At 27.1% G+C, this 14,871-nt stretch overlaps 1 protein-coding gene across 1 annotated transcript in view; it reads right to left on the bottom strand.

Moving 5' to 3' along the window:
* atos (atossa) overlaps positions 1 to 14,871 on the bottom strand; it is a 54,803-nt gene that overhangs the window by 17,321 nt on the left and 22,611 nt on the right. The window contains exons 4-7 of the mRNA XM_067286887.1: positions 13,718 to 13,843; positions 12,216 to 13,641; positions 6,430 to 6,558; positions 320 to 390 (exon numbers count right to left, since the gene is read on the bottom strand). Of these exons, the coding sequence (XP_067142988.1) occupies positions 320 to 390; positions 6,430 to 6,558; positions 12,216 to 13,641; positions 13,718 to 13,843 (1,752 nt within the window). The remainder of the gene's footprint in view (positions 1 to 319; positions 391 to 6,429; positions 6,559 to 12,215; positions 13,642 to 13,717; positions 13,844 to 14,871) is intronic.

Genomic DNA, 14,871 nt, shown 5'->3' with positions numbered 1-14,871 from the left:
ATCTTAATTTTACACACAAAATTTGAATTGAATTTTATATCAGATATTAATTTGTTTAATTTAATTTTAACAAATTTTAACAAAAATTATTATTGTTGATAATAATTTTAACAAGTTAGAAATTATTGTCAACAATAATAATTTTTAAGTCTGATAACATTCTCAACATATTGACTGCATTATTGAATAATATAGACTACAGATAACATTTAATGATTTTCTTTAAACAAAATTATAACTTATGTAACTAAACTATAAAATTTATTTTGAAGAATAAAATTGTTTCAAAATCAAATTCAAAGGAAAATAAATTATATACCTTTTTATTGCAGAAACAGAAGTTAAACTGCTGTCAAAATCAAAACAAGTTCCAGACTTTCTAATTGGAGCCTAAAAATAAAATGATTTTAAACATTTTTTTATCTGTTTTATTATATTCTAAATATTTTGAGCTCTTATAAGTTGTTTTTAGGTAAATAAACTATAAGGTATAATAATTAAGAAATTTTATAGTATTACTTTAAATTACCATCATAAATATTTCCTCAACTAATTAAAAGTGTTTTCATAATTTAATAATATAATTTCCATAAAAAAATTTATAAACAATTACCAATAATTGCATAACCCTTCAGATCTTAAATTCTGGATTCTTAAACTTTAGTTATATAAAATTTCTGATTTGACAGTAGTTTTAGGTCACATGCGAGTTAATTTTCATGGAAATTTAACACAGGAAATCAGATTTTTGTAATTTTCTATTTTAAATTGTTTTAAATCAAACAACATTACATTCGTTAGGCAACTACTTTGGCTTTACTGTATAATTAAATTTTTAAATTCATTACATATATACACAATATTCCTTAACTTTTATATAACATTATATATTCACTTAATATCCCATTATACTTTAACAAAAGGTTAAGGAGTCAAAAAAATACAGTAATCATAAATGTTTTTGAGATAGATTCAACGTCTTCAAAATCAAAGAAAAACATTTTAAAATATAAAATTATGCAACTTGTGTCCCTCATATCACTACTAAGGATGACCAACTCATAAGAGATGGCTCCTCAGACCAGCATGCCAGCATTGAGGGCACTGTACCACTCAACAAAGGCAGGATTGAAATGCTAACCACTTATCCTTCACAATAAAAGTGTGTGATGAAAGTGCAGAAGTGTGAGGAAGATGATTGCATGAAACAATAGTATTTGAAATTTACCAGAAATTATATAGTATCTGATGTCTTTCATTTTTCTACTATGAGCACAAAGACCTTTTTTCATTATGCCCATCATGTGTTCAACCAGACCACAAAGGAATAAAAATAAAAATGTCCACAAAACATTCATCTCCAGTTGAAATTTTTTTTTATTAGTGACTAATGTTTTTGATCTTAAACAGATCATCTTCAGGTCTGAATACACAATCAAATCAAAATGAAAAATAGAAAATACTAGTTTTAAAAAATTGGAACCACCAATAAACAAATACATAATGTATTAGATATAAAATAAAGAAATATCAGCAATGATTTTTTAAAACTGCAAAAAGTTGCAAAAATTATTAAATCTTGGTTGCTTGTTGTTCTCTATTATAAGTATTTTCTTAGCACAATGTTGGCATTGAGAACATATCAACACAGGAAACACTCTCAGTGGAAAAAGGTTGGTTTATTGATGTGAACAGAACATTCACAATGTTCTGTTCACATCAATAAACCAACCTTTTTCCACTGAGAGTGTTTCCTGTGTTGATATGTTCTCAATGCCAACATTGTGCTAAGAAAATACATAAAAAATTATTATTTAAAATTAAATATAATGCACGGTTATAATCTGCATTTATAACCCATGTTTATTGTTAAATGATGGGTAATTGTTTTCCACAAATATTGCCATGCTTTAGATAGAGGCTGTTATTCTTTAAAGTTGATGTTATTTCCACATATTACTGATTTATGAATTTCCAGTGCCTCAAGGGTTCAGATATGTTGTGGCATTGTTTGATAATACATGCATTGTCAAAGTCTACTTCTACATTCTGTTCAGAGGCAAACATGACAAGGGTGGTGGTTACCTCTCTTTACTTAATGTCATATCTGTGTTCCTGTAGACGTCTAGAAGCATTGATGCATTTGAGGTGTCCATTGCATCTATTGTCTATCACTGGTTCTTTATAAACTCCTGGAGTGCTGCATATGTCCTCTTTGTCTTTCCCATTGCATAGCATTTTGTAAATAGTAGGCAGGTGTTTATACCCTAATGTCGTTTTTCTTCTTGTTTGCTATTTCTCTGTATATTCTATGTAATGCATGGTTATAATCCGCTATTAAATAATCATTAGTAGCATTACTAGATCAAGTGTTATTAGAGTGAGGTTGTGGGTGATTAATATAAAACAGCTCAGCCAGCTTATGTATTAAGTTTTTCGATATCTGTGCTACATGGCTACTGTTGTAAGCCATTGTAGTTTCTTATCAGTGTCATCCTTACTGCTACAATGTGTAAACATTCTTTGAGCAAATACACTAAAAGCTGCTATTTTATATGTAAAGGGATTGCATGATGTCACAGGGCTAAATACAGGTAAGTAGCTTGGTTTATAAAATATGTTAGTTTGTATGCAGCTATTTATCTATTTATAAGGTGGATTGTACATCTAAAAAATGCCCTCCTGTATTGCTTGCTTGATCTTCCTTTAAAGGTTAATCCTTATCCTTGATATGCTGTAAAAAAGAATTGATATCGGGTTGCTCTTTCCAAATTATTAGTATGTCATTGACGTATCTTATTAAATAATGTATGGTAGAATAGAGGGTAATAATAATTGCTCTAACTGGCAGATGATTAATTCACATAAGTCTCCTGATAAGGGGATAACCATAGCAATTCCTCACTTTTGTAAAAATAAGCAGTTATTGTACTGGAAAAATGACATGTAGCACATCACGTGCATGAGCTCTAAAATGTGTCAGTGGTGCTTGGAATCCCCTGCTGTTTTTAATAATATAACATCAAAAACATGATTCTATTTTAACAGATGGATAAAGGAAATCAAAATCAAAAATAGTAATAAAAAAAGGTTACCCATCCAACAGAGATGCTGTAAGACTATCTCTATCGGGTTTTTTACAGTGTACTTGTAATCCTGTAATGACTCATTAGCGATATCTAGATCATCATTAGTGTTAAAAGCACACTAAAAACCTCTGTAAATAGTCAGTCTTACAACATTTTTAATCAATGGGTAATATCTCTTATTACTGTTTTTGATTTCCTATATTCATCTGTTAAAATTGAACCATGTTTTTGCACTCTTCATGTTTTATTATTAAAAACAGCAGGGGATTCCAAACACTACCAACACGTTTTAAAGCTCATACACATAATGTGCTACACATCATTTTTCCAGTATAATAACTGCTTATTTTTACAAAAGGAAGGCATCCCTACGGGCAACCCCTATCGGAAGACTTATGTGAATTAATCATATGCCAGTTAGAGCAATTAGTGTTATCTTCTATCCTACCATACATTATGTATCCTAACTTTTATATAAAAATAAAAGATACATCAATGACAATGACATACTAATAATTTGGAAAGAAATCAGCAATTTCACATTCTAATTCAGTTGTGTATTCAGATCTGAAGATGATCTGTTTAAGATTGAAAATTTTAGTCACTAATAAAAAAAACTTTTCAATTGGAGATGATAAAATGTTCACAAAACCTTTGTATTACAATTAGACCTAGTTCATTTATATTACTATAGAATTATTCACAAAGGAGTACCAAGCAACAAGGTATGGGACCTGATATTTCCAGAATGAACACAAAAAAATTCCTGGGTTTGTCCACCCAGATTTGATCCTGGACCTCTTAGAGCAGCAGGTCAATGCTTTTACTGCCTTAGTCTTCCAAATGTCACATTAATCTGATACAGCTTATGACACATTAAAGGCAGGTTTGCATTGTATTAAATTGTGTTATAACAGTATGAAATTGTGTTATAACAGTAATTAATATATCATATAATTCTAATTTTCTTTCTTTTTACATGTGCATTTACATTGTATTGATAATTATATCAACTATTATTAAAGGATTTTTTTTGTGTGTGTGTTAACTGAATATAATTTAATAAAAAAGAACAAAGTTCCAAGATTCTCAACTTATCTTATATGTCAACAGTTTCTTTTTTAAATAAAATATTCTGAAAACTATTGTTAAATTATTCAAATTTATTAGCAAATATAATTTGAATTATTTTATTAATATATATTCATTCTTTTTCATGTTTATATTGACAAAGGCATTTCTGATAATTAAAAAAATTAATAATTTTAAAAATTCTAAAAAATTATTCTAATATAAAAAATATATTGATTCAATTCAAAACCTAATCTTTGATGATAAAGCAATAAAATATTTATATAACTGCATGACTTAAATATTAGATTATGTAGAAACACTGATCTTAAGAATATTTAAAATTCTATTGACATCAGCAGCAGATACAACAGGAGGTCTAAGTTCTCCCTCCCCACTGAATCCAAAAAGAAATTTATTTGTTCAAATTTCAAAACATTATTAAAAACCTTTATGACTCATGTGATTTATTCACCATCCACAATACAATGTTTGTGCAATCATCATCCACAAAATAGTAAAAAGGTACTTATTTTTCAAATATTTTCATCTTTGAATTGGTCCCCCTTTAAGTCTTCCTGGATTCAAAAGCATTTCAAAACACTGACAAAATTTCTTTATTCAAATTTGTATAATCACATTTATAAAAATAAACTTTTATTTAAGTTACTTTTTAGGACTGCTATCAAAACAACTAATACAAAAACAAAAAGCTATTTTTCATACAATTCAGTTTATTACATAATTTGGTGCTAAAGATACAATAGGGCCAAATTCTAGACATTAAATTTATTACAAAAATATTGTATCTTGTAATAACTTTAATAGTTTAATTGAATTAAATAATTTAGAAACCAGTAGGGAAAAAAAGATCAATTCAGAACAGGATTTAATCTAGTGCAAGTTTGAGTCCTGCTCTAACTCAATCTTTCCTTATGGTAAGAATTTAATATGTTAGAAATGCCTAATTTAATACAAGATGACAGCATTGTTTACATTTATTTATTAAATAATTTGACATTAAAATTGAATTATAATGTAAAAAATAACCAAATAAACATAAATTATGCTATCACATATCACAATTACATATCAGATTATTATTATTTTATTATTAATTATTATATTATTATTAATTATTATATTATTATACCAGATAATCAAATGAAAACTTGACTTGAAAGGAGAACAGAGTTTGGCAATTCAATAATCAGATTTGAAAATGCCATGAGCCAGTGACCCTGACTGTCATCACATCTCATTGAATCCAAAGTGAAGAAATAATAATAAAGCTAGTACTATTATTAAATTAAGTGTTACAACAACTGGAAATGCCTTACAATTCATAGAATATTTTTACAGTGGAGAGTTACATAAAGAAAAGTTACTAGACAAGATTAAGGCAACTGAATTATCTGTGACTATAAAAGATTTGTGTTTACAAACTTCTTAAAGGATAGTTCACAGAATCTAAATAATAATAGAAGAAAGTGATCTAAGAATACTTAAGGATCTAAAGTCTAAGGTTTTCAGATATATTGCTTCTACAGCATACATTAAGAGATGGGATTATTGTACAATTCTGTTCAAACAAGTATGAAAAGAATTAAATTTTGGTCTTATAAAATAAAAATGCCATGCATAGCCTTAAAGTTTTGATTATCATCCCTAGAATCTGCAGTAAATAAACTTTCAAAATTTAATTCTTCTTATGACATTACCACTATGATACATGGCTGCATAAGCATTGTTGGTTCATGACACTATCAAATTAGACTTGAAGCGTTGCTAAACTTCTTGTTCTACTTTGAAAAAACCTTTAACTTGTACATACTATTGAAGTAATGATTTAAAATTTATTAAAATCAAGAAATTAATTGATCAAATATGACTAATTTTGAATTATAACTAAATTTGAATAAGGTAGTAAATGGTTTAATTAAACGGTTTAATTAAACAAATGAAATGTCATTCAGCAATTCTGAACTTAAGTTCCGAGATCACTTATCCCAAACTCCAGTTAGCTTGAGCAGGGCATCAAAAAATTAAAAAAAAAATTGATGAATTTTATATTTTATCTATTGTAGTAAATTTAAAACTAAAATGGTTATGTGCAAAACTTAATCACAAAAATATTTTAAATACATTTTATAATTTTTGAAAAAGCCATTGAGATCTAATTTTTTAATAACAATTTATTTTTACAAAATTGAATTTATTAAAATTATATAAAACTCTTTAAAAATTCCCCAAACCCTGTTTAACTTACAGGACTTGAGGTTAATGGTAGGCCTGTTTTCTGATGAAAAACCATGCATGTTGCACTGTCAAGGGATCTTCTAAATTGAGCTTTTTGATCAGCTGATGGAACTAGATGACTCTTTCGATCCAAATCATTCTAATCAAAAAACATTACAATAAATTCAATCTTTCAAAGCTTTATACTCTTAAAAACATTTTTTAAAATATGAATTTAAGTTAAACCTAATTAAATCATTCAAATTTTTTAAAATTGTATATACTAACGTTTAATTGTTTAGTCATCATGGGCTCAAATTCATTATGATATATCATTCCATTTTTTAAACAAAATAATATCTGTACTACTTTTTTAAACAAACATTAATACTTTAAATAATATTAAAATTTATTTAAAAAACACTACTACTTTTCTGAACTGTTCTGTAAAATGCTTAAATTTAAGAAATTTTTTATTCATTTCATAAAATCCTTCACTTTTATTTACTAATAAAATTTCTTAAAATTTTGTTGCAAATATATTTACAATGAATTTGCTATTTATATCTGATACTCATCAATAATTAATATATAAAATATATATATAATGAATAAAAAATAACTGTTAATGGTACTAATTTTTACTTGGTTAAGTAAAATTGAAGCAAAATTAAATTCTATTAATAGACTCAACTTTTACATGAAAAACTAAACCAGTATGAAAAGACTCAAAGGCTGAGCTGAATATGTCAACTTTTTGCTACAGTCTCCATCACTAGGTTCTCCATTACTGAGTGTCCAAAGCAACTGATTAAAAAATATATGACTCATACTGAAGAATTAATTCAAAGAAATACATTATGTAGAAAAAGTAAATAAATATGCCTCAGTCTCATAACTTAAAAATATAAAAGCAAGCCATTAGACAAACACAGAAAAACAAGTGTGTTCACATGAACTGCAGCTCTAATTGAAAAATCTTTTTAGAGAAAACTATCAGAATATATCTGATATTCTAAATTATGACAATTTCCAGACATATCAATCTGAAAACAAATGATAATCACCAATGTGAATCTTTCTTCATAAAATATGACATCTTTTAATATAAAAATCTTCAAAATGTTGATTGGAGGGAAAAGAATGGCTACTTTATACAATGTACAAAGTTGTTGCTAACTTACAATTTAAAGAAAGATTATCATCATGTATCAATTGACATTCATTTAAGTATATTAGGAAATTTTCAATATGTCAAAATTGAATGCTTGTGAATGTTTACATTAACATTTCTGCCTGCATACAATGAAATAAATGCAATTTTCCAGATAAGTCATTATCTCTGATAATCTATTCAAACTACAGTTCTGATTTAGTTTCATTTAACTTTCTGTATCAAAAAGTAAAACTTCACATATTTTTCTGAATACAGAAGGAGTTGTCATTACTAACAAAGTTAAGAGTTCTTAGAGAAGAACTAGTTAAACATTTTAAAATTTCTTGTATATGAGAAACAGTATCTGTACTCCAAACATAAATCCACACCTTCAACTTTCCAGCAAAATCCATATAATTACTGATGTTTTTACCTACATTAACAATTTTACATTAAAAATCTTCAGGTAAACTCAGCCATAATCTTTGAACACAAACAGAAAAACAAACAAATGCTTAAGAACAAGATTCATCTGTCTTAAATTTTAGTCCATTATACTTTTAAATACATCTGTTACACTTGTCAACAATTTCTTTAACCAGACTGGATAAGAAATCCTATCAAGCTTTTCTTAAAAATTTTATTATATTTTTAAGTTATGATTAAATATATATAATTAGTGCTTTTGTATCAAATTAAATTTTTTTGTTTCTATTATGACTTTTAGAATTCTTGCTAAGACAATCTGTAAATAAATATGAATTCATAATAAAACTTAATTCACAAAACAAATATGCAAAAAACAAAAGCTGAAGTGAATATTGAGTTAACAACTATATTAGTCTCTAGCAAACTTTTGTTTTCTTTATATGCTGGCATTCAAACATTTTGACTTTCCTAAGTAATTCACTAATGAAAAATATTCATCAGAATTTGACTTCTCCAGGTGAGAAAAGAAAGATTTGAAGCATAGTAGCTATGAAGATTACATATTCCAACTATATTCTTATTAATGTATAAAATTAAATAAAAGCAATGGGATCGGTTATTAATAACTTTTAAAAAATTAAAAAGTTTAAAAAAATACTTAATTATATTCTTATTACACTCAAACCTGTTTTTGTGCGGTCTTTTTTGTGTGATTTTTTTATACGTGCAATGTGTTTTGTGCAATTATTTTTGTGCAGTATACCAATTTGATTGAAATTCATATACTGCACACAAAAAATCACACAAAACAAATCGCACAAAAACAGGTTTGAGTGTATTGTAGTTTTTTTCCCCCTTCCTTTCAAACAATACATTTTAGTAGCTTGCATAAAAAAAACTCAATGTTAGGAGTAACTACAGTAAAACTTCATTATTTCAAAACTCGAGAGACCAAAAAAAACATTTATTTAAAAAATTTCAGATAATTCGAAGCCAAGTGTTCTGTAATTCTTGAATAAAATTATGACATTATCTTGTATAATTTCACCTGTTCATGCTTTAATATTAAAAAAGTTATTACTTAGTAATTTAAGCTACTTTGAAAAAACAATCAGTTGGCATGTTCTTAATGAAAATGTAATCAAATTTCATTCAAAGCAAGACCTGAAAATAATGTATGAAAGAAGCATAAGTGCTCAATAAGAACTACCAAGAATTTCATCTTGAGTTTGAGATTATGAAAATTATCTGATCTGATGAAAACAAGTTCTGTTTACAACCAAAGCTATAAGTATGCATTCTATCATAAATATACATGTATTTAATGGCCAGTTTTTCCCCTCTGCATTAATCAGATCTGTATCTTGTTCATCTGCCAAAAGATATGGCCTTGATATCATCCAATTAGCTAAATCTCCAAACTGTGACACGTGCATTGCACCTAACATATATCAATATTACTAATCATTCTAAAAAATTCATCACTAGAAAAAAAAGCAGTACCAGGTACAGTTGTAACAGCTGTGCATGGTGCTGCACATTTTTTCTAGTGACAAATCTTTTGAAATGATTAGAGGGAGTCATATTGATCTGTGTTGGGTGCAATGCAAGTGTCACAGCTTGGAGATTTAGCTAATTGGATAATACAAGGGCCATATCCTTTGGAAGATATTTAATGGTCTTTGAAATTAATTATTGAAACAATAGATTTTGCAGATAATGTCAAAAATAAATGCCAAACAGATTTCTTCCATAAAAATAAAATTCTCTCTTCATTGGCAATGTGTACAATGTCTGAATGATCCTAAATGGATGTCCAATAAATCAACAATGTATAATTGGTAAAACCAAAACTGCTACTTGGGCATGGAAGCATTCTTATAAACACAATATTATGGAAGATTTCAAATTAAATAATATTTTTGTAGGTCACTGGTCCAGATAATGACTTTGAATTTCATTGTATGCATATTTTGAATTATCTGAACTAAAATTTATGCAAAATCCTATTCTCTTGGCCAGGGACTACACTTTACTTTAAATTACATGATACTTCGAATTATCTGATATCAAAATAATGAAATTTACTGTATTTTGTTTAGGATGTTAGTCTTCACTTGTGTTTGAATGTTCAGTTCACTCAATTTCTTGAAATGGCAGGGAACTAATTTACTAATTGAAAGTAAATTACTTTCATCATTCCAGTTTTCATTACTAGAAATGTATGTACTAAGCTAAAAAGTGGAGATCAAAGATAAAATATTTTGTTTGCTGAAGATTTTTGATATTTTATATAGAATAATAATTTCATCCAAGCTGCTAAATTACTTTGAAAAGATTGTTGTTTCAATATATCAAGTGCAAAGAACAAACTCTAAATTTTTAGAAATTAGTGTTTTACTATTCTTTTGCTTAGCATTGAAATATCAATTCAGTCTGAAGATAATGAAAATAGTGTAGTGTAAAGAACAAAATTTGACTATTTTTCTTGGTTTCTTTAAATGGAATAGTAAAAAGTTAAAAATTTTAATAATTTTACTAATTTATTGTTGCTAATTTTATAGTTTAAAACATTATTCTTTACTTAGTTTTGTGAAATTTGAATAATAATAATCTCACACTGATGATGTGATATTATTGTAAATGTAAAGATTGAGATTTCAAACCAAACACTTGAAAATTTTAAAGTATCTTAAGAAAAAAGGAAATTAAAAGTCAACATTATACTACTCATCTGATAGAATTTAAGATAGTCTTGAATACCTTAATATTTTTGAACTGAACTGGACAAAAAGGTATACAAGATAGATTTTTTCAAATAGTTTCTTCAAGTTTTCAGGAGTTTGATTAATAATAGATTAATATTTGAATTTAAGTAAAAACCTAAGAAGTTTTAACCACAAAGAATCTGGAGTGTTGGCATGTTTATTCTCATTTTTTCACAAGAATGAAAATATTCACTTCACAATTTCCAAGTTTGCAAAGAAATTCAGCTATTATAAATTTTAAATTAACTTTTTATATTTCACTTATTACATGCATTTTTCAATAGTTGCTTTAGCAAGAAATTCTACACAGTCTAGTTAAAAGGTAAAGTGCTTTACTAAAATATATCACTCACTTTGAATTCTATTTATTTGACAATTGTTATTTTCACTATTATATTAAGTAAGGTTTTTTGATTTGCCACTAATTAGTTATATCTTAATAGCAAATCTTAATTCTGTTGTTTTTCATCTCTAGACTGTTTAATTTAAACAATTTTGCATTTATTAATTTTTAGAAAAACTTATGGGGCATTAGTCACACCATAAAGTTTTCAAAATCCGATAAAAGTTCTATAATATAAAAAATGTTTTGGTTACATGCTGTAGAGCAGATCAAAATTTTTTTTGCATTTTTAATTGAAATCCCTCTTAAGAGGATAACACCCCTGTGACACTACTTCAATATAACAAAGTCAAATAATTTCTCAAAGATTCTGGTTTTTAATAATCAAAAATGTCAACTGAGGCCAACAGTTAATAATTATATGTAAAATAACACACATTACAGCATATGTTTATTCATAATTATTTATGAAAGCAAGAAATTAAATTTCTTGGAAAAGATATATTGTTCTATAACTGGTGGTAGTTATTTTTGTATAGAGTTCTGCAATTTCAAGGGGATAACAGCCTCTTCATGAAATTTTGACTAAAAAATTTGTTACTGCATTTCAAATTTCTCTAAATCAATATATTCTTTATTTTATTAATCATTGTAAAAACTACTTTCATAGGGGTTTCATTCAAATCAGAAAATGTTTCCATATAAAACTAAAATAATTGCTTTATATAATGAGTGATGTTTGAATACATTCCCAAAAAAGACCCAATAAGAAAAAAATAATACATAATTTATTTTCTGATGCTCTACAACATATTACAAGTCATCAAAATTGAGGGCATATATTTAAGTAAATGTTCCATATAATCCAAGCACTAATAATTTTAAAATTGTATTTGGTATATTATGATTAAGTTTTATAATTTTGAATTATAAGTTTCAAAGTTTTGAAACTGCTTAAATTGTTTAAATTTTAATAGTAATCTGATAAAACTGAGATTTATCTGAATGGACTAAAAAATTAAATGTGTTTCAGAAAACAGTTCAAATAAATCTAAACTTAAAAATAAATTATATCAATATTATTTGATATTAATATTATTTGTTGCAATAAAAAAGTTTACCTCTTTTGCTAATGCTCCTGCTCTTAATAAATTTTGCACAAGAGAAGATTTTTGTCCTCCATATCCTAAGCCAGCAATCCAACTTTTATTCTGACACACGTTTTGAAAACAATCACATTTGTTATTAAAATTTTGATTTGTAGACATTTCATTCAATTCTTCTTGATATGTTTGAATATCTACATTATTATTAATTACTGAATCAGAAGTTATACAAACAGTTTTAAAATTTTCATTTCCTGAATCTCTCATATCATTGTTGCTAGCACATTTGATTCTTTTTTCTGACTTTACATTACTTATTGAATGAGCATTGTTAACTGAAGGCACAGAATTTAATTGGTCTGAAATGTCTGAATTCAATTTTGTAGAAAGAAAGGAACTTTCAAATTCATTTTCAGTTGCTATATTTTTTTGTATTTTACATTCCTCAGTAAATTTGGCTAATTTACTTTTAATTTCAGTTGTTTTTGACTGCTTCTGATATAAAGTTCTTTCTGTAGTTTCATTTAATGATAAATATTTTTGCTTTGAGCTACAAGGTAAATCTGTCCTTTGAGGAATGATGTTAAATACTGATGGTTTTTCTGTTTGAAATGGTATCTGTGAAGTATTTGTGGAATGCTTTGTGCCTGGACACCTTTGTCGTAGTCTGTTTAAAACATGCTGCATCTCTTCTAATGGTATAGAAGTGTCATTACCATTACATACATAATTGCATACTTCCATATCATTCTGGTCCAGTTTTAATTTACTTTTCATACCTTCTAATCTTTCTGAAGAGGGTAGTGTATGTTTTCCACTAATTTCTTCTTTGCCAATTCTATCATCATCATTGAAATTTTTCTTTAAAAATCTTTCTATTACAGGTCTTCGTTGTGGTCTGCTTCGTTCTTTACCTTGGGAATGAATTCTGTTTCTTTCAGCTTCTCTTCTTACATTAGCTGCTTTTCCAAACATAAGATGTTCAGGTACTTCAATACTTGGACTTCCACAACGAGAAGGTGATTGATAGCGTTTTGGATACATCTGAAGAGAAGGTGGAGGATCCAAAAGACTTTCACCAAGCATACAATCAGCTGGACTTTTGTTTTGCATTACCTTTTGTGAGGGGGGTTTAAACGTTGAAGAGAACTGTTCATTAATAATTCCATCTTCTGGACAAAAATCATCATCTTTGCAATTGGCACCACATTCTTCCTCAAGAACAGATTTTATCTTGCTTATTGATGGCTTGGGGGATTCAAATCCATCACACACAACATTATGTTTAAAACATTCAAGTTTTGGTATCTTTCCACATCTTGGATGAGACCTAACTACAACTTTCATTGCATTGCTACGAGCCACATTGGCAATAGGAAAGACATGAAGATCTGGTTTTGTTGTAAACTTACTTGAGAAAGCTTCTTCTGGAACACATACCCTAAAAGGTTAATTTCACTTATAAGTAAAAACAGAATTAATTAAAATTATTTAAATCTATTTTAAAAAGTAAATACCTGTAGTGTATATTCTGCGGTGACTGTCCTCCAGTTAAACTCAACCAAGCACTTAACTGAGAGAAGTGAAGGAATGATCTGACAGCTTGAATAAGACCACGACAACTAATGGTAGCATCTGTTATCCTAAAAAATTTTTGAATAAAAAAAAAGTTGAACCATTATTAATTACTCATTGCCAAATATATAATTACATTTAAGAAATATTACCAATAAGAACTTTATAAAAATATATTGAATTAGTTGCTTTAGAACAGGCTAAGTATCACTAGAAAAATTACATGACATTTCATTTAAATCATAATTAAAATCTAAATCATTCATCTAGATTTAATTGCTATTCTGTAAATAAATATGTGCTATTTTTATGCATCTGAAAATATCAGTCTTATATTAACCTAAAGATGAGTTTATCAATAATAAAATAGAAATGCAGAACATTAATACAAGTTTTATTTCATTAACATACTATATTGATAAATTATGTTATTAATAATCAGATTTTTAAAAATCCAATTCTCTATTATGTTTTACTAGCATTAGCTTAAATTTAATGTAATAAGATTTTAATATTTTGTAAACAATATTTAATTCGATCTTTAATTTTACATAATGACAAATATTTTGTATTCAAGTTTCAAATGCTATAATAATCTGAATATAATTATATAGCTGTAAAAGTTAACTAATTCAAATTGTAAGATGCCTGGATGATTGGAGGAGGTTAAAAAGTCAACCTACCACTCTGGAGATTCGGGAATGGCTCCAGGAAATTGAAAAACCCCATAATCTTTTGGAGATAATTGATTCAGATATGTTAGGTCCCATCCCTCACTACTTTGCTGCTCCCATTATGGGCCTTGCCAAACCAATGATGGATATGATAAAAAGGCCTCTTTGTACAACACAAAATTTTTAAAAAAAATTAATTTTATAAATAAAAAGTACACACACAGTAACACAGTTTTGTAATCCAGTTGATAATTACTTTGTAATTTGGACTAGCTGGAATTAAACTGTTACAAATTTCAACAGGTCACTAATTGGAATTTATACTCATTTTTTTTGGAGTAAAAGATATCTCTATAATAATATAAACAACTAACAACACATTTTAACACTTCCCTAATGGTTGAAGTTTACTGGTTATATAC

The sequence above is a fragment of the Centruroides vittatus genome, unplaced genomic scaffold, assembly GCF_030686945.1.
Source record: "Centruroides vittatus isolate TY-2023 unplaced genomic scaffold, ASM3068694v2 scaffold_386, whole genome shotgun sequence".
Taxonomy (NCBI): Eukaryota; Metazoa; Arthropoda; class Arachnida; order Scorpiones; family Buthidae; genus Centruroides; species Centruroides vittatus.
The sequence above is the reverse complement of the archived record's forward strand: the minus strand, read 5'-3'. Positions and strand labels throughout refer to the sequence as shown.